The sequence below is a fragment of the Battus philenor genome, unplaced genomic scaffold (genome assembly GCF_028537555.1).
Source record: "Battus philenor isolate CCGP_79_NKW_IND1 unplaced genomic scaffold, ilBatPhil1.0.hap1 SCAF_14, whole genome shotgun sequence".
In the NCBI taxonomy this organism is placed as follows: Eukaryota; Metazoa; Arthropoda; class Insecta; order Lepidoptera; family Papilionidae; genus Battus; species Battus philenor.
Genome location: NW_027181676.1, coordinates 731,608 through 753,246, shown reverse-complemented (window position 1 = coordinate 753,246; position 21,639 = coordinate 731,608). Strand labels below are relative to the sequence as shown.

General features: G+C 39.4%; 1 protein-coding gene across 2 annotated transcripts in view; it reads left to right on the top strand.

Moving 5' to 3' along the window:
• Window positions 1-18,354, top strand: part of LOC137918473 (calmodulin) — a 42,081-nt gene extending 23,727 nt beyond the window's left edge. For both annotated transcript variants that reach the window (XM_068761290.1, XM_068761289.1), the window contains exons 3-4: window positions 14,867-15,109; window positions 17,579-18,354. In XM_068761290.1, the coding sequence (XP_068617391.1) occupies window positions 14,867-15,109; window positions 17,579-17,607 (272 nt within the window). In that variant the 3' untranslated portion in view covers window positions 17,608-18,354. The remainder of the gene's footprint in view (window positions 1-14,866; window positions 15,110-17,578) is intronic.
• The last annotated feature ends 3,285 nt before the right edge of the window (window positions 18,355-21,639 follow it).

Below are 21,639 nucleotides of genomic sequence, written 5' to 3'. Positions count from 1 at the left end.
AAACGAGCTTACTTAACTGTTGCAAACTTTAAAAAACAAACTTGGTTTTCTATTTTTGTGCTTAAAATGAATATATATATGAAAATATAAACTTGTGTACGAGCGTTTTGTGAGTTGGGGTTTATTTGCAATTATCATGTAAAATTACATCCTTTAACATAAAATGAAGCTGGGTGTGCTTTAGCCGATTTTAACTGAAAACAACTTAAAGAATCCTTCATTAAAAAACAGTTCTGTTTTTGCGCTGTGAATGTATAAATATATCTAATATATTAAATTCTCGTGTCACGGTGTACGAACTTGAACTCCTCCTAAACGGCTTGACCGATTTTTACCAAATTTCATATGCGTATTCAGTAGGTCTGAGAATCGGCTACTATCTATTTTTCATACCCCTAAGTGATAAGGGTGGTCCACCCCTAAATTTTATTTGTAATTTTTTAGACAATTTTTTTGGTTTTTATTTTATTATGATACAGCATACAAAAATACATATAAACCTAAATTTTCACCCCTCTACGATCAACCCTTATCTTACATTTGTTAATTAAAAACTTAAATTTTTTTTACAAAACAACGTTTGCGGGATCAGCTAGTAAATATATAGAACTATAGAATTTGTTGACCGTTTTGTGGGTTGGAGGGGCGGCGATGGGGGACGGTCCACGCTGGCTGCCCTTTCCCCGGGTGACTCGCGGCCGGATTTAGCAGCCCCCCTATCCGGAGCCCGATGTCTATAGATATTGTAGGTGCAGAGTAATTTGCGATCGGGGCGCAGCTCGCACGCCCGGGAGATCGATATAGCCGGCCGCTGCCAACTCGCCGCGATTTGAAACTGTCGTCGGCGCGCTTGTAACCAACCGCTGCACACCGGTGTTGATGTATCATCAATACGGTCGCCATATTTTAATTATTTCGAGCAATCATGTTCCTAAATATTTTTGTAACCACTTTCGAAAATTATTCCGGTGAATTCACATGCTAACACAATTTTTGAAGACGAAGGTCTTTGATCAATGCGTGTTGTTGCCTTACTTACCTCATAAGAATGCACAAGGTCACCTAGAGGGCTATGCTCGAGGTTTTGTTGCGAGATCGAATCAAAAATAAAAGGAGTTCGAAGAATTGCTGAAGAAATTGAAGAATTGCTTGAAGCGATGGCTGTTGGTGCCGAAAGGTTCTCAAGTGGAACCACGAGCCGGTAGACGCGGCCCCCACTATGTGGATCGACGATATAGTTAAGGTTGCTGAAAGCGGGCAGCGCAAGACTTGTCGTCGAATGTCGAATCTTTGAGGGAGGCCTATGACCGAACTCTCACTGCTGTCCAAATGACATTTGCAGATTTCGTGGGTCTGAGGTGGCAGGGCGCATAGCGAAGATCGGGGGCTCCCGGGGTAGCTTCGGCTCAAGTCACTGCATACTACTATTTTACCAGATTAGGTGACCGACGAGATCTAAGATCGCTTCGTTGAACGTTACGTGGAGTGACTAAGTTCAAGGCTCCCCACAAGAGGGCCGAATCTCTGATAGTAAGATTTTTGTTTCATGTAATACGACAAGCAATAATGTTAGATTTTTATATAATGGTTATGATATACGAAAAAGCAAGTGCCTCGTAACTGAAGTGTTACTTATACTAGTTTCTTTGTAATACATTTTTTTCTTAATAAGAGGTATTTACGGTAAAGGAGACTACAAAAAAGTTTGCTAAATGGGAAAAAATTAAGAAATATGCGGAGACTGTTCGATAAAATTTAATAGTGCGTGGGTAGAGTGCTTCCCTCTGGTTAGACAAAGGACACAGGCAAGGCAGCGGGAAGTCACTGGACCCCGGATATCGTGTCTCGGAGTGCACATCTGTCGGCTGACGTGAATGACTAGCTGTTGGAAAGATCGAAAGAGCGGGTTAAAGTTGCAAGTGTGCGTTCGTGTCGCGACTTCCCCGCGCCGGCGCGGAAATAAATGAGTTGTTGTATCCGGGGAGCGGGACGCGGCGAGTGCACATGACGCGCTGGCGCACCGCCAGCCGGCCCGGCGCGGCGCCGCCGCCGTGTCAATGTATTTCTATATCGGCTCTCATTTATCGAACATAATTTTATTTACAATAGCACTAGGCAAGATGTTTAATGGAATCAGGCGTTACCTCGCGGAAGTCCATCCTAAGTAAGAAAAGGACAAATATTTAGCCAGACAGAGTGGCTCTGTGTTTGGTACTAATCGGTGTAACATAACTCCTGAAGATGCCCCGTGGAGGTGTGAAACACGTGTTGAGTAATTTGGTGGTGGCGGTTGTGTGATTCGCATTGTTTGCCGCATACGCATTTACCAGCGGGCTGGCGGGCGGTGCATTTCATTGCACGACTACCACTGCATGTGCGGAAGTAGCTGAATATTGGTCCTTTTCTTACCTAGGCAAGATGTTTATACTTGCTCTTGTTCGAGGTAACCGTGTATGGCTTGATTTATCATCTACTAAAACTACAATCAGTTGACGCGTTACGTTTTGAGTTTCATCATCACGATTTCAGCCTTTTAAATAAAATAAAAGTTTAAACAATTCAATACTCTCTAATTGTACACGTCAGATAAATAAATACATTCATCTAAGAAAAAACGTACTAATGACGGTCTTATTGCTTATTTTGCTTGCTATTGGAAATAGAAGGGCAAGAGTTCGTTTGAATCCAACTCGGATAGGGCAGCGTTTGGAAAGTTCAGAAACCTCTTGTCCAAAATACCGCAATGTTTGAAGATTGTCCAATATGTGCTGTCGGTGATGACATGTCAAATACGACAGGCCTCAGGTTCAAGGTTACCCAGAGAGTAATGGACAATGCTATGCTCGGAGATCCGCAGAAGAACCAAGATCACCGTCGTAGCTCGAAGAATAGCTTTCCTGAAGGATCTAAAAGGTTCTTGAATAGCGACCATGATCTGGTAGACGTGGCGTGGGTAGACCCTTCCACTAGCTGGACCGACGACATAATCAAGGTTACAAGAAGTCGAGTCTAGATACGAGTCTTCGTGGCGATGTTTGGGGAAGACTTATGACCTGAAAGGAAAAATGTAAGAAGCGAACATGGCTACATTCAATTGTATCCGGCATGAGACTGCCAGTAAAGATCGATTTGGAGATCCGCAGAAAAACCTAGATCATCGACCTGGCTCGAAGAATAGCTCGTCCTAATGTCTAAAAGGTTCTTGAATAGCGACCATAAACTGATGGACGTGGCGTGGGTAGACCCTTCCACTAGCTGGACCCACGACATAATCAAGGTTGCGTGAAGTCGAAGTTTGGCGAAGACTTATGAACTGAAAAGAAAAGTCTTAAAAGCGAACATGGCTACATTCAATTATATTCGGCATGAGACTGCCGGTAGAGTTTGATTTAATGTGAAGACAGCGCGCTACAAACTTGAAAAATTTACGGTCCTATGTTGAGCTCTCCTTATAATAGCATTCTTCAACTGAATGCTATTAATCTAACGACAAAATGCTAATTGGTTTTGTTGCTATTTTAACATTTCTACATATATATATTTTTGTATCGCTGCAACGCTACCGCTATCGGCGTTTCGTTTTGGCAAGCCGTGCGAATCGTTTGCAATGTAAACACATTTTTCCCGTTCGCTTATTTGCGAGGGTGATAGGATTTGTTGACTGGTGTCCACGGGTTACGTGTGCTTTATATTTGTCATTGTTTTATTGTCGTGAACGTTTATTTAATTTACATTTACCAAACTGCTAAATATTGTTAATTGCGCACACAATAATAACACTAATTAAATTTAAATGAACGTAGCTATTTTTAGTTGCAGCGTTTATATAGCTAGATTTAATGTAATCTGGGTGAATTGAAGTTATTAATGACGGAGTTTTACGTTTAATTTTCTTCTTTTGTTGTGTATATATGAGGTTTGTTAACATTATTATTATATTTATATAAAAATTAACCCTACTAACTTTTACCTATTAATACTTTCCCTTGTCACTTACTTGCTTGTTAACTAACTTTAGCAGTTTCGTTAACCAAATACCTAAGGTTTTCATTAAAAATTTCAATTTCGACTTTTTTAGGCTATTTATTTATTTATTTAAAACACAATTTATGTATAATGGCGAACTTAATGTCGAAGGCTTTCTCTACCAATTAAGCGTTGCGCCGTGCAGAGATAAATTAATGAAGGTAGTTGAAACAAGTTAATATAAAAGTTAAAATAACACCTTATACCATAATATATTTAAATGTCTAAATATATTATATATATGTATTTATAAATACAACATGTAATGAATGGTAAAACTACGCATTTAACAAACAGATCACGGTGATTAGGAATTAATTATTCATAGTTAAAACAGGATTCCGTCTGTCTGGTCAGGTGACATGCTATCTATAATATTACTAAAACAGCAGTTGGCATACAATAAGATATTCGTAAACAATTTATACCTAAACCAATGGGTTAGTTATTTGTGACAAGATGTTTTGTGGCACTTGAGACGACAAGCCAGATATTACTGTTCGTAAATGCAGATACATTCTAATACCTGTATGTTTAATTTATATTTATTGGACATCAAAACGCAATTTTTCCTTCCGGATTATTCTGTTTGTAACTTATTGAAGCCGCCTCCATATATTTCAAACTTAAAATACGTTAGGTGAACCTGCATGTCGGTTACAAATGATTGGATTATTAAACGGTTTTATTTAGTTCGACCCGTACGGAATTTATTTGAATCAAAATTGGAAATTAAAATTTAAGCACCTTCCCGTTGTCAGATTGATCTGAAATTTGGTACACACATTTAATTTAGATGACAATACAATATAATAAAATCAATAACATTATAAATCTAATATGGCCGCCGATACAAATTTTTTTCTTAATCCCCTCAATATGGGTATCAAATGAAAGGGCTACACTAGTAAAACTTGATGATTATGTCAAAATTTAAAATTCAAGATGGACGCCGTTCCAATATGGCGGACTAGGTACATATTTTTCCACGACCACCACAATATGGGTATCAAAATACCGTTTAACTTAAAAGTTTTTAAATGTATTTATTATTTTTAATACTACAAGGAAAATGTTGTTATTTTTGTCGGAAGCGCGAACACAAATTAGCACAGTTGCGCGCGCTCGTTAGCGCGACGGGAAGTTTCGTTTTAACGAATTATAACGTTATAACGCTATTTAGCGTCCGCGAAAAGCGTTTGCTGACTGCGTCATCGGAATGCGCTTGTAGTGCGTCACGCGACCTCGCCGCTGTGTGGCTTCACGACGACTATCTGATTATGTCCAAGGTGGCGGGGGCTCTCTTTTATCGGCTTTACCTGGAAATACTTAAAAAAATGTCTCTGAGGCATATTCTGGCTTCCCACTTCGACTTGTTAGTTGAAGGAATTGCATTGACATTTTAAATGATGGAAACAAAGATAGACGTCGACCACGTGGCGGCTGATCCTAGCCATGTTCAGATATGTAATACACGCCGCGGCACTGATGGTTTTTGGGAGGTGATAAGGAATAAAATCTCCGCGTTTGTTTCGACTCCAATGTTTTAATAATACAGTCACAAGCGTACGTTGTCCTAGCAGAGGCAAAGTCTGTGTAGTGTCAATGTCTGTGAATGAACATATATATCAGAAATGTCAGAATGACTATATGGAAGTTATGTTTTATAGTGGGCCACTATGTCGCCACAGGTGAAACATATGAGCGACAAAAACGCAACGGTAAACGAAAACGGTCACGACTTTAAGTAGTGACGAGTTACGACGCACAGTTAGAAAAAAAACTTTAAACATTATAACCATGAGTGACTTCATTTATACACTGCAAATGTAATATCGCACAATAGAACATCACAGTACTAAGGCTTCAGGGCTCTGTCGACAGAGAAAGTACTTGGTTAACGTTCATGTTTCCTAATGGTCGATATACAGGATGATTAGTTATTGGAGCAAAACTGCAAACGGGGGAAAACGTTCCACCTCTCAATTGACAGATACAGCATACAAAAACGAATAACCCTCAATTTTCATCCCTCTACGATCAACCCTTATTTTTGTTTTATAATGTTTCCTAGAAATAACATACATGGCAAAACAACGTTTGCAGGGGATCAGCTAGTATATATATACAAGCAAATGTACATTAGTTTAATTGTAAACGGTCTGCAAGCTGCGATTACCCGGATGATCTCACGCCGAGGCCCACGCGCCGTGATAATTAACCGGCCTTCCTCGGCGCTGACTCACTACGCGATTGCCAGGCGAATGCCTGCCTAGCCTAGAATATTCACGTGTGGCGACCACGAGCCGGTGGGCGCGGCGTGAGTTGGTCACCCTCTAGGTACACCGACCACATAGTTGTGGTCGCGAGACGTCACAGGCAAGGCCAATACTGGAAGAAGGCTTACACTTTTCATTGGTCGAAGCCTTCTGTTTTTCTATGAACGATTATTGAAAGGCATTACACGAAAGTGTATTGTCAAACCAGTGTGTTTCACAGCGTGGGAACCACGCCCAACTGGGGACAATTTGAATTTTTTTGAATGGACTCTCACTGGTGCCCAAATGACATTTACAGATTTTGATATAAGGTGGCAGAGGGCAGAGTGCGCCTTGTCTAAGAGGTTTAAACCCGTTTCCAAGTAGCCAAGCTCGAGGAGTCAGGCCTTCATAGTATTTTATTAAATTGAGAGTTTTTCGATCTGTTTAACATAAAAATGAATGTGACATAAAAATTACATATGGTGACGCAAGAATTTTATAAAGGTTAAGGTGGGGCATGACAAATAAGGTTGGGAAAAACTGATGTACAGCATTTCTCAAAAAAAATCACAAATAATTTTATTTTAAATATTTTCGTTATTCAGGCTAGAAATTGTTATGTATCATTTGTGACCATTAGTTATAAGTAACTAACAGGTCCTCGTGTTACAAGGAAAAGTAGTCGCCGCTCGGGAAACGTGCGCGGTGAACTAACACTGCGCCCGTTACTTGGAAAGTCGAAAGCGTTGGCCTGTGTGTGTGCAATGTAACACGGTGCATACAGTTTGACCGCGGAGACCGCAGCACCAAGACATGCACAGCATTCGCGCGCTCCGGTCGTTGACCTCTGCGTCCCAAGGTCTCTCCGTGCACACGGCTGCGTTTTGAGTTCAACAATGGAAAGGATATATTGGATTGATTGGTTATTTATTAGCCAATACGATATACAGTGCGACACGAAATCTAAATACACAATAGAAACTATTAAGTCGAATTTAAATTATATATGGTATTATAAAAAAAGACAAATTTAAATTTTGCAGTTTCCATAATATCAGTAAATTATTTTTTTTTTATCTTTATATGGCCCCCGTTTTTAGGGACCTCTCGCGCCGCCCCCCACACACACGATAGCGTAGCAGGGGACTACTTAAATAATTTATTATCGCTTCAAGGATCCTACAATTATATATATATATATTGCTTTTGCTTTACATTTATCTGCCTTAGTTTAATATTAATATTACTTTGTTTCATTATTACCCCTAAGTATAGTTTTAGGTTACTTTTAAAATTATTACAGTTTATTTCACTTTTATATATATATATATATAAATTACATTGATTATATCCTTTATTTGTTGGCTCCTGTAGGTTCTATGTCGCGCCTGCCCGCTTCACGAGCGACTCAATATCAAAAAAAGCTTTGACTCAATTCGAACTTTTTAAAGCCTCACATGTCACATTTGGAAAACCGGTTTACAAACTAGTTGATGCGATTGTAAACATTAGCTGTGAGTGATTTCAAAGTGAACTTTAACGAATAGCTATATGCGAGGCAATGTTCTCGATGGTCTGAGCCGTTGTTCAAACTGAAATTTTTCGCTAACCACAATTAAATACGTATTTAAAGGGTATCCGAAAAAGTTTTTTATGATATAGAAATCATATTTATTAACAAAATTAACGTATGTAAAATGTATATTGAATTTGAATATTTACAAAAGGTAAATAATCATTTGTGGTTAGTAACAAAAAGACATTTTGAAACAAAACGATATTTTATTTAAATACCTCAAAAATGAGTTCCGGTATATTCCTGCCAGGACTTCCCGGAGAGCCCATGAGCTTCGTTTCCTTAAAAGAGTGCTTCGGCTAGGTGTCCTCTCTCTTGCCGTCTCGAACTCGCTGAATCTGCAAATACCATTGGAGTAGCAGTAAGAGAACTGTCTCTAATCAAAATCTCTTCTCTTGTCTATCTATTACGCGTTATCAAAACTGAGAATGTCCACGGTGCAGTGTTTCAGTTAAAAATTAAATTATAGAATCACAGCTCGATTCAAGTTATTTCTCTCAAAGTCCGCGCAGTTCGCAGACATAAAAACTACGCGCAAACGATACGGGTTCAAGGCGACGACGGCGTAATGGCGTGTTACACCCAGACTTTGAATAGGCCTTTGTTGCGATATGATTTATCGTCGCCCATAAAAACGCGAAGCCATTTACCCTCCGTCTTAATGCGACCGAATGCTGAGTTACAGCAAAATACTCTTTTGTTGTAGTTTTTATAAATCAAGGGAGCTGTAATAGCTAGCAGCAGTACGTTACGAAGAAAATTAAATATGAAAGAATGCGAAGAGAGTCCAATGCGATGGAAAATAACCCAGCTGGTTTTAAAGATAGAGGCATTGGGCAGGCAGAGTGAATTAGAAATCGGATAGAATCATGTTTTTTTGTTTAAAAAACATATTAAATTGAACTTTATTGTTTTCTCAGAAATCTACAAAATTATAACATTTTTAATGGCCCTTGCTTATTAGGGTCTCTCGTTCCCCTATCTTGTGGAAGGACAGGGTCATATATTTTCTTTTAATAATTTTTACACAGCTCATTTTATTTCCGCATTGTACATCCATTCATTTTATTTCATTCTTTTTCTTACTTCCCACATTTCGTATGTCCTTACCCTTTCATTTCATTTTCCGATTCTTTTCTTTCGTCACCTGATTCCTTGTTTTACTTTTACAATTTTCTTAAGTCTTATTAAATAAGTCAATATTACATGGTAGCGGTAGAACCAAAATATACAAACAAAATCATTGCGTTGAGTTTGACTACTAAAACTGTGAAATTTTGTGGTACTAAAACTAAAAACACTCGTATAACATTTTACATTATATGTTTTAAAACCATGCAAAATTTAAAACGTTCTATATTAGTTTCTTTTTTGGTGATGAGCTGACAGGGTTTTGGGTTTTCTTTTAACTGTTTTGGATTGTAAACAGCCGAGTGCAGCCGTGTCAGGCGATGTGCTTGTAGCGCTCTTTCGCCGCTGGCCACTAGGACCCCTATACATTTATTTAAAATCATTCTAGGGCGTTCGAATTTCGAACGCCATCAGTGACATGGTGGCTGCCGTTGCGTTAAGGTCGTGTAAATCGTAAATACTCTATTGTAAATAAATAAAGAAAAACAGCTTCCTCACCAACGTGCTCAGGTCATTTCAGTTTCATCCGCTAAACACATGTTGTAGCTTTACTTCTGGGTTACGATCGTTGCCAACTTGTGTCAGTTTTAAAACAATGCAGTTTAGACGTGTCCCAGCTGGGATTGTTTAGTACACGGCACCAGCTACAGTTGTCGGATTTGAATCGGAATGCAAGTGGGGCGCGCGCCTATATATAGCCGCCGGGCGACGAAAGGTTGCCCCGCAATTAGATCCGCCGAACTTAACCCGCGTACTTATTTTTGCAACCGTTGCCGCGGGCCGTTCACCCCTATCAACATGTATTACGTTCTCCCACGCACCGTGCTCCGAACCATCGTTCTCTGTAACACCGTCGTCACGCCGTCTTTTGTTGAAGAGGACTGCTGTGTACTCACGATCTCACGTACTAGGCATGATTTCCAATATTAATGTAATAAGTTGTAGTTTCTTTCGCGAGTGTTCTCCCAGCGCTTACACTTATGAAAAACTAATATTAATATTATTATTATTATCATAGTATATTTTGGATTATATGTATATTATATTACCACAGTAATGTTAGCTGTTTAATTTCTCCGGATAAGCTTGCAGCACCGATGAAAAGTAGCCAGTTTAACAGTATCCCACCGACTGCATTTTAGAATGTACAGCTAAATTACACCAAACAATTCATTTAATGGTGTAAAACCTAAGGATGGCGATGTGGCGTAGTGATAGAAGTAGTCGCAAGAAACGAGTATTGTTAATTCTTAATAGCCTGATTTACAAATTTTTTTTTTAAATATTACTGTGTTGTTGTTACGTTTGCTTGAGGGTCTAGATGAAGGGAAAAAAGCGATTTTTTTTAAATTTCGTTAGAATATTATACAACAGTAAAATTTGTACAGCGAACCTATAAAAAAAACTAATAGTAATGTAAACATACAGTTTAAAAGATTAGTATCAAAATTGAAACTCTGGGTTATTAAGGGTTAAAAACTGGACATTGTTAAAGCGTCATTAAAAATCAACAAGACATCAATGATTTAAAAAAGATTAGTTGACTCCATTTTAGGTTTAAATAGTTTATGATTTAAGTTAGAAAAAGCTTAAGACTGTTGATACTATGACATACAAAAACGTTATAAAAAATCGGAAATAGATGTAATTTTAAAAACAAAGACAGACGCTAATGCCTAAGGAATACGGATTCAATAAATAAAAATAATGTAACAATTTAAAAGTTTTTAAGGACCCAAAACTATTGATAGATATACACCCGTGTACCTCGATTGTATAGTTAGGTGCCGAATGTATTTTTGAGGCACCCGTAAATCAGGAAATCAAATTTTTCAAACGTTGTTTGTAAAACACGTCAAATCTTAGGCAATAAATCGCAGCAGATGCGCTTTTCTTGTATCTGTCTTGCTATTTCCGCTAGAATAAGATCGTTAACTTAAAAATATTGCAGTGAAGGAAATGTTTATTTTTTAGAGTAGGCTTTTCTTAGCACCTTCAACAATTTAAATATAAAGTCTCATTGGTTCCAATTTTCACTATACGCTTCTGTCAGGTTCGGAATGTTAATTCTATAGCGAAGAACTTGACAAGACATTAGATGGTTTCTTAATCTCCTATTTGTAGCTAGTTATATTACTTATTAAGCATATGTGTATATATATTTACATCTAATGTTTACAAATGTATATACGTGTTACAAACTGTTGATGTACAACTAGTCCGAGTTAAATAAACAAAGAGATTGTGTAAATAAGACAGACAGCTGACCTTGGCGAGGGCCTAAATGTCAAATTTTGTGCGTTGGAAATATCCGAGGCTCGGAAATAAATTCCCTAAATGAGGCCGCCGCTGAATTATTAATGACGCAATAAATCTTTCCGCATTGTAAGGGAGAGCCCTGTGTTGTTTACTTTAGTGATAAGCTGTAGGTGTAACAACTTTTAAATGTATATCACATGCTGTCAATTGATGTCCCTGTCCCCGACATTGACCAGCGGTGGAGGACTGAGGACTTGCGATTATAGATCACTGGTTTGATTCCCGGGAGAGACAATCTTACATAATTAATACTTTATTCATTAATTATATAGGATTGCTACTGCTCACAGACTAGGTTCCAAATGATGGGCAGTAGTGTCTTTAGCGTACAATAACCACCACGCTGCGATCGCCAACTCGTCTGCCAATTGGCGTCTAGTGGCTGAAAATAAAAGAAGACGATATAATAAAATTGATTATTTTTTGCTACCTGTTTCTGTAGACTTCTGCCTTAGGTAATTGACCTGACGCATTCCAGTAGATTTTCTGAGTGATTGACACTTTATACAGGATGGTTGAAAATGTCTACAGTAACAGATAGTAAACAATATATATTTTTAAAACGCCTTGTCTTACTATATTATTTACAAATCAAATCATTCTCGTGAAACGCGTCTCAATAAAAAGTCCCAAATGTGTTTTGCCTGGGCGTACAGATTTATATTGGTATGTTTACTTCGCTAGAATAATACATTTCTTGTTCACGACTGTTCACTCCCATTGTCGCCCCCGCTGCATGTCAGAGGTAATGATTCGGAACTGTCGCCTCGGTGTGCTCTCGCACGAGGCGTTTACAGGCGGTTATTAAATTTTAACGCACTCGCGAACGCTTCTACCAGGTTTCGTGTTCTACCCGGTGTTGGTACAGTATAGTGTGGGTACGTATAATAATTGAATGGCAAAGTGCTTAATTATTGTCGTTGTTTGTTTTTAATCTTCAGTAACTCGAGTCACTACGACACTCAGCCTAAAAGGTTATGAAATTCGTTCCTTGATTTATTCGTTAAGAAAACCATGTTCATATTGGCCAGGTGAATTGAGCCTTTAAGAAAATGTATGCCTTTTAAAAAATGAATAACGATGACTACCCATTTGTTAGGCTCTTCACAAAGTGGACAGAGGACATAGTCAAGGTCGCGAGAAGTCCGATCATGAACGGTCATTGTGACCATCTTTGGGAGAGCCTTATGCCTCGCTGTAAGCATGTCCGTCGGCTGAAAGGAAGGAACCATTCTCTTAACGTGAATTGGAAGCGAAAGCAAATAGAGTGTAGTTAAAGTTGAATGGAATATGTTATGTGTAAAAAGGTTAATTGTAACAATTATTCAAATTTGCAGCGGGCATGGTATTATTTAGACTACCATTTGTGGGAGCAGATATCAAATTTGCTAAGGGCGTTTAGGGTAACCAGCTACCTCGCTGCGTTCGATCACGAGTCCGATTCGGCCCCGCGTACCGCTAAGATTAACTTATTTTAGCGTGCACACATCACAGTTTAGTTTAATTCGACCGTGAGAGACAACAAACACAAGATTTTTTTATAGATTATCAATAATGTACCAAACATAAATCATCTATTGGTGCACGTTTACCTTATAGCATAAATAATAAGTTTAAAATGGGTGATATATGTGGTGGCCATGTTTATTTAAAACTAATTCCAATAAATTGTGCAGAGTTCCGGCCGTGCTCTTGAACAATACGTTAGGCTGACTAAACGCAGGCGCGCGCTCGCGCAGCGCGAATCGATTTCACGTCGCCGTACGTTACGTTCATTATTTATTCCATTGCGACTAAACTTGCAACAATATTATCAACATTCCAGATGCGTCCATTGACGGACGACGGCACGTTGCCTATTAATGCAATTGTTCAAAACAAATAATCCTACGCTGTCGTCGTAAAATTGTTAATTTGTTTTATGAAACATTTTAAAGACAGCTGAAAATATTTTATATGCATCCGTTTCAGAGATTTTGTCTATCGTAGTCAGTTAAAATCTCCCAATCAAGTCACAGTCTAAGTGCTATGTGACTAAAAAGTAATAACGAACTGGACTAAAAACGTTGTTGTTTTGATTGTGCACCTTTGATTGTATATATTAAAGACGTACATCAAAGTAAGCGCAAAAAACAGACTGCGTTTATTGTGGGAAGATTCTCATATTGACAGCTCGTGAATATTTCAAGTTGCGAGAAGTCATAAGAGAAGCACAATCTAATACTAGTTTATATATTGGCTTTTTCACTTTTCTCCAAACGTGTAATAAATCACAGTGTTTCAGAGTATAAAGAAATTGATTGAATAATGGACATCTTTTCAGAATTTGCACATAGTATATATTATTGAAAGAGTCGATGTGAGGCATGTGTGTTAACGATACATTATTTTATAATCGACGCTGTGGACTTTACACGGTGATTGGTCAAAAGCTAAACCGAAAGGTGTATTAGCCTTTTACTGTCAATGGGCAACAACACACACCCTTTAAAACGTTTACACTTATGACCACTCAACCTGTAAAATTGATAATAACATCGTAATTAAAACTCCCAAATTTGGAATTCTCTCAAGCTAAGTTTGATAGTCTACTTCTTTTGATACATATTAGCCAGATATGTCAAATAAATTACTTTAAATTCACATCAAAGTCCAACGAGAGCACTTAGCCCGATAACGTTTCCTCTTAATTCGTATCGAAAACCCAGCGTAATTTATATTTTAATGGCGGTTTTGCACGCTTGGCTGTGCATACTATCCGCATCCGCCATTAGAGAAAACGTGCATACGAAATGTAAACCTTGAAACGCGCCGCGCATGCGCCTTGAGCTCTTGAAATTACATAAACTGTTTCATTGTTATTGTTTCATGTTTTATAAACAAACCGTACAAGTATGCGATACAAACACTGTGCACTTGTGCGGGGCAGTTGTCAAAACACGGACGCGACCGCGCCTGCCCGCCAAATGTACGACTAGGTACCGAAAGCATGATATCATTATCTAACATCATCGATGGTACAGTAAATAAAAGCAGCAGATCCGCCTGAACAATGGACGGCTTCGGGCCCCGTAACGACGCTACTGTAAATTCCCCGCACCTTCAAAGTCATCGGCCGCCTCTTTGAAGGCGGGTGCGTAAACAAGCCGTTTCTTTTGATGAAGCTCGTTATTCCCGAAAGCAATATCGGCCGCACCTGCGAATTCTCACGAAAGTGATATGTTTCGTGTTTATGTGAAACGTTATTTAGTTTTAAACCTTCCCTATTGTAGTCTAGCGCGGCGCGATGACGTCATTTGTCCAACATGCAAATCGCAGCGTACTTTAATATATTGAGTTTATTATTTACAAAATATACTAAACCTTGAAGTCGTGCAGCTTAACATAGGGGTCAGCGCAATTAAATATAAGGAAAACCGAATGAAGGTAGTTCAATAAAATCGTTTTAATACTTCCTACCCACATTTAATAAAAGAACGTTACTTGATGTTTAGTTTAAGAAAATATTAATACATGTCATTTTTTTAACACCACGCTGTTTCTATAATTTCAGGAAACGGCACGATAGACTTCCCAGAGTTCCTCACGATGATGGCGCGCAAGATGAAGGACACCGACAGCGAGGAGGAGATCCGCGAGGCGTTCCGCGTCTTTGACAAGGACGGCAACGGATTCATATCCGCCGCGGAGCTCCGCCACGTCATGACCAACCTGGGCGAGAAGCTCACGGACGAGGAGGTGGACGAGATGATCCGCGAGGCGGACATCGACGGCGACGGCCAAGTCAATTACGAGGGTGAGTGCGGATGTGTTTGCTTATTTTAGTCCGCTCGACACCACCGCCACCGTCCACTTCGCAGATGTCGTGAGCTCCGCTTTATTATTCTGGGAAACCACTTACGCCTCGTAAACTCCGACTGGCGGTAGTTTAACAACTTCCCTTTTGGATGTTTTGCTCTTTTACAGTTCACTGCCAGTTGTTGTTTATTTTTAAATGAGCTCAAACGGGGTCGGTGAAGCGATTTCAACCTTTGCAATCCTTATTACGCAAATCATAAACTTTTTTGTATCTTGTTTTTGCGCAGGGTTTTTGGTAAGCTGTAATTTATTTTCTTTTTTTTTCCTTTATAGATGAATAGTACGCCAAAAGCTTAAGTTATCTAAAATTTTAAAGTAGACAAATTATAGTAAATTAAATTTATTTGGTAACTCGATTAGGCATCGCAAAATCTGAAAAATATCTAAATTTCAAATAGACGAGACATATGCGCAATTAACAAAGAATGGCTGAATACGCAAATAAATCGTTAATTTTAAAAGTCGTCTCTGAGAGTCTGCTAAACAATGACGTCTCGCTGTAAAACTAAACAGCTATCCCTAGCGCTTAGTGTTTCCACGTAAAGATGCGCACACACATACATACCAGTCGCTGTTTACTTGTGGAATTGATTTATGGGTGCCGTACTTTTCCAAGTCGCGAATGTTACTGTACCTTGGTATAGAACAACGCGCTGTGTTCCATTGAGTTAACTCTTAGAACGTTAAATAGGTTAAATTAAATTTTAAAATTATTCTACCAGAGAAATGTCAACTACCCACAAAAACGTTAAATGTACGCAAAGTATAAAGTATAAATATGGAAAAATACGTTTAAAGTCAAAATTTGCCCGTAAATGATTTAGTACTGAAAGAAATACTTTTTTTATTTTCCTTTATAGTCTAGTAGTATTAGTATTTTACTAGTATTTGAGTAAGTAGTCTACAGACGGTACAAATAATTCTGTTTGCTATAAGGAATATACATATTCTCCCACAAGCGTACTGAAAAATCAACTAGCACGTTTTCTCTGGATCAGAAACAAGGCTGACAATCTTTATATACATAATAAATGCGATAGTGGGATTACGAAACTCAAATCACGTAATTTCAGCCCACTTGAATGATATCAGTGTTTGAATTAGACGTCACTATCCGGACATCACGTATAAATTGTAAAGTTAAAATCCATAACAAACAACTTGAGGCGAAGCGTTTAAAGGTCTTAGAAATTGTCAACACGCGGTTTGTGTGACGCGCGAAGAGATATCGACGCGTCGCGCCGCTTTCAAACCGGTCGCCTTTGTTGACATACCCACATCGTAAAATGAAAACCTGGATTTTGTGCTCCGATTCTTATATGCTATAAAAGAGCGAGCAAAACTAGCTTTGCATGCGTATATAAAACTGTTGACATCGAACAGGTGACGGATGTAAGGGGTATGGTGATGGTATATAATATGCATGTGGATCTGGGGGAAGCGTATAGCATTAGTGCCTTTAGAAAGTTCCAGAGAACTCGCTGTAACGGTTTCATTTCTCTGACTAAGACGTTCAGGGGTTGCCGGGCCGCTTAGAAAGCTAAGCACCTTGCGTGTTCGGGGGCCGGGAGAGGGCGTCGACCTGGCGCCACTGGCAGCCAGTCAGTGCATGTCTGACCCGAGCGCGCGTTTGTTTGCAGACTTCCACGCGCTCGCGCAAATGATATTCGCTCGCGGCGACGGCAGCCGCTAGCCGACCTAGTCGCTAACTAACCATAAGACAAGACTCTGCGATAGCGCTGTCACCTCGAAACCTTTCCCTAGTAGTGTAAGGCCCTCGGCGAGCGCGGTGCTCCACTAGGTACTGACTTCTGAATGGTTTGCTGCTCGTTATTAACTGTTCCTTGGACGTGTTAGCCGCCCCTCCGACCTCTGCCCTCCGCCCGTCCGACCGTTCGGTCACCTCTTCTCACCGCCCGTCCGGCCACCACCTCGTCTCTTTCTCTTCCTCCTGTAGATTGGTGCATGTTGTCTAATATCTGTCTAGAACGTATGAAATACCACCTTGCGAACCCCCCGCTTGCTCTCACCGCCTGTCGCTTTGTGTTTCCTAACCGACGAGCAGCAAACTGTGCCACGGGCGCCCCGCCGGCCGGAGGGTGGTATTTCGGGCTGAACCGTTCGTAGTGGCATGCCGACGGTTCCCTTCGGTCTCTGTCCGAGCGCCGGGCAGACGCGTCGAGCGCTCGCCGACGCCTCTGCTCGCCCTACTCTGTGGTTCATTTGTATAATCTAGTGGTTGTTCACTGTCTAACAGGTATCTCTACAATAGTGCATCTCTATCTCTGTCGGTTACTAGTGTTCTGTGTCGACGTTACTGTTCTCACGTTTCTTATCTAGATATGTTTTGCCGGGGTACGACTTGTGCCGACAGACTCACTAATGAAACCTTTCTGTTTGTTTCCAGAATTCGTCACCATGATGACGTCGAAGTGAGCCGCCGGCTAGTGTGTGTGTAAAAAGCAGAGAATTTAAATATACATTTTGTTTCATGACACGCAATATTACCATCGTATTGGACCTGCATTTCTCTAGTGTTTGCGATAAATTAAATATTGTCATCGTTTCAGTTTAATGGTATAATCGTACTGCGCGGGGGCCTCGGGGGGCGGCGCGGGCGGGCGGGGGGTTGCTCGTCGCCCCCCGCCGCCCGCGCCACCCCCTCACCCGCCCCCCTCTCGTCTAGACTTAAAGTATTCCGTTGTCGTTGCTGTGCGCGCGTGAAGGTGTGACGTGCCGGGCGGCAGCAGCGCCCGCGCCGTCGGTGTGTATAATTATGTATGTGTGCGTGCGTGCGTGTCGCGTCGCGTCCGCACTTTCCGATACATTTTAATGTAAATTTTTTTCAAGTATGAGATATTTATAAAGTACGTGATTAATGTCGAAAATCCCCAAAAAAAAAACTCATCTCTCTTGTCCGTAGCCAGCGCGCCGCGCGCCGCTGCCTGTACATTGATCATATGGATGTTTAAATTTAACTCGGTAAACGAATAAATTAGATTTATTGGTAATGCATTGATCGTATCTGTAAATTACATAAATATTATATTTCTATTGTTGGTGGAACTAATTCTATCGAATGGAAGTCTCCGCTCTGTTATCTCCTGCATTTGATTCATTCGGTTATTAAATTTTACAAAAGACATACTGAAAATAAATGTTTCTTCATTTTTAGGTCAATAAGTATCGATGTTTCATTTCTACCCTCCCTTTCCTACCCGAAGTACACAATACTTTATTTTTATCTTACACATTCTTAAACCTAAGGTAACAATCACATTCTACGCCACGTGGGGCGTACACGACCCCCGCTGCACTTTCAGGACATTTGCAGTTTTCATTGAAAAACAAAGAATTCCTAAACAAATTAATTGTAGGCTCGAATATAGACAACATCAAGTATGGACACACGTAATGCATATTAAGATCTAGAACTATTCGCTCCAACTATAGCTTTTCAGTTTTGAAAAAATGTGAAGCAAATGTCTGACAACCTTTTAAAGTGTGGGTAGTATACGCCCAACGCGGCCTGAATGGAAAACCTTTAAAAATTGCCGCGGCACGGAACGTGTTAAAATGAGTCTGTCTAGTTGTCTGATAAAGGAGGTAAGTTTGCTTAAGCGGGCAGCATAATGATCAAAAAGTACTAGTTTAAGAACGAAGGTCGGGAATTCCCCAAATGTGCAGTGTTATCCCTAAAGAGGCAGCCTCTTAGAATGGCCAGTGAACTAAAACGCTCGAAGGCTTTATTTTTCTGTGCTTATACATGCACGCTGTACACGCGTAAGGAGCGGTGGTGAATTACCATCTATGAAAGTATTTGTCCTTAAAAATCAAACTTAATGCAATGACAGCAATCACATCACTAAAGGCGTTAATGCGCATAGTTATAAGGTATTGTGGTCGGAGTGGCCAACTACACTACGCGTTCCTATGTGAACGCTACAACACTAATTTAAACAAATGCTTGTTTTGAAACATTGACGCATTATATTTGCAACCAGTTACCGAGTCTATTTTTATTTAAAGGGTTTGGTAATTTTATTTGCCATCAATAATATGTTCCTACTAGTATTCTCAGCGCCTAATATGGACACTTATTTGTCGCAGACTAACGCCATCTAATTGAACTATTGAAGCGTGCGACTAGAATTTACTAAATTTCAGTTTTAGCTAAATTGCTATACTCCCCATATACGCAGACAGAAATAATTATCGGCAGTTTGTGTTCCTTCAATCCACCGTCAACCCTGCAGTGGCGTTCATTTTTTATTTTCATCACTTTTTATTCTCAGCTTCATCACGTCGCACTTAGGTGTGGCAGTGTACATAAACCTACCCTACCCTTACTCTTAAATTCAAAGTTGTACAAGATCTAATGTTTTGAATCGAAATCAATTCTACCCTAGAAGATTACAGAGAGCGCATAGCCTAAGTTCTCTTTTAAGGTAGCTATAATCTAGGGCTCCCAAGAAAAGTCTCTGCTCTGGTCGATGCATACTATTTCACCAGATTCGGAGGTCGAACTCGTAAAACGCTTAGGGGATATGCTTAATGGCTATCCACTTAGCATTCCAGAATACCTTAATAACATTTCTACTTGGAAAGCATTAGCGCTGGTAGAAGTGATAGAGGAAATTCCAGCAACACTCCTATTTAGTATGATCTGGAGTTGGCGGCCGCTGTGATATAACGTGGCCTCGTTTCTGACGCGACTGGTATTAAACGGACCCTAGATCAACAAGGTTATCGAAAGCATGATGAATCAGTGATTAGCTAATTGGACTTGACAACGCTATGACTAAGGTGATATGATACAATGCTGATTCATTAGTATTTTTAGGGCAAACTGACTATATGAGTGGTAGGTGAAGTCATTATGACGTAAGCCGTTATCGTGAGACATGATTATCACATCACGTATAGTGTGGGTAGTTTCATATATTTGTAACCAACTTTATTTGGGCATTCAATCGTGACAACAAAAGTTGAGTAATATCTATGACATACATTAGTAAATAATGAAGCCTTAAGTTAAGCCCATTAGCCTATTCACTGTTCTCTTATAAGTAAATAAGAAAGAAACCACTAAACTTAACATGAAGTATATAAAAGAAAATATTCCTTAACCAGCAAACTGAAGCTAGTTATTCGCCAGTCACATTCCACGAGAAAAAAATGTATTTCAACGTGATCACTATTTATTAATTAAATATATAACACTAAATAAACTATTTGTAATTACAAATATTAACCGATGAAGCTGTGGAACAACAATGTTGAACTGTTAAGAAGTTTCTGTGCAATTTTCAATTTTTTTATATAGTTGTAATAGAATAGGTTTGTCATCTATCTCACCTGATGGAAAGTGTAAATGAAGATGAAGGTAGTACACGCTCATCCAAAGGAAACCTTTTCACTCTATTCTTAAAGGCTCCAGAGTTTATCATATCATGACAAATAGACCCAGGCAGGTCGTTCCAAATCTTGGCGACTCTCACCAAAAACGAGCTGTCAAACCGTTTAGTTCAACTTTTGGGTGTGTTAACAATGTACATTGAGTATGAATGAAACTTGCCTGCGCCTAGTAGTCCGATAAAGTAATGGAGATGGCTCGATCAGTTTGAAAAGAGTCCTCGAGTACTCTCCAAAGTATCCTATAAAAAACCTATAAGGCAACTCGACGTTGCTCAAATACTATGAGACTGCATATAACAGGTAATCATTGAAAAGTACGAAGTTTGAAAGTAGTTTCCAAATAATGACGTAACCAAGGGAAATGGAGTAATTTTTATATACATAGATGTCGAACAGTTTACAGCAGTTGCTATAACATGAACTGAAAATGACAAACCTTATCCGTGAGAACTTACTTGATGAAACTTGAAAGAACTTATATGACGCTGCTATCCATCCTTTGGAAACTTGTTTATGAACAGTGACAATTATATATAATTAATGCACAGTGTGAATTGTGTATGATTGTATCCCGGGAATCGAACCCGCGACCTGTAATCGTAGGTTTTAGTCCTTCCCACCTAGCTACCACTGCTCAATACACTCATACATTGTCTGTGCATTATATAATAAAGTTCCTAAAGCAAATTTAAGAATGCGGCAAACAATGCGAAGTACACAACTACCACCGTTAAATCACTCAACACGTGTTTCACCCCTCCACGGGGCATTCTTAGGAGTATTGTTACGCTGATTAGAGACTCGATGTTTGGCACTTTGGTTATTGCACGACTACTGCTACATAGCGGAAGTAGCTATATATTAGTCCTTTTCTTTAAAAAAAAAAAAACAGTTTTTGTTTATTGTGGGATTGGTATCCTTACAACTTAAAGTTGAAGGATGTCATAACAAGGTAGCTTAAATTTGACTCAACTTTCTATCAAATTGGGCTCTCATGGCGTTCACAAGTGAGCAATGTAAAAATTAACATAAAGCACAATGAAGTATTGT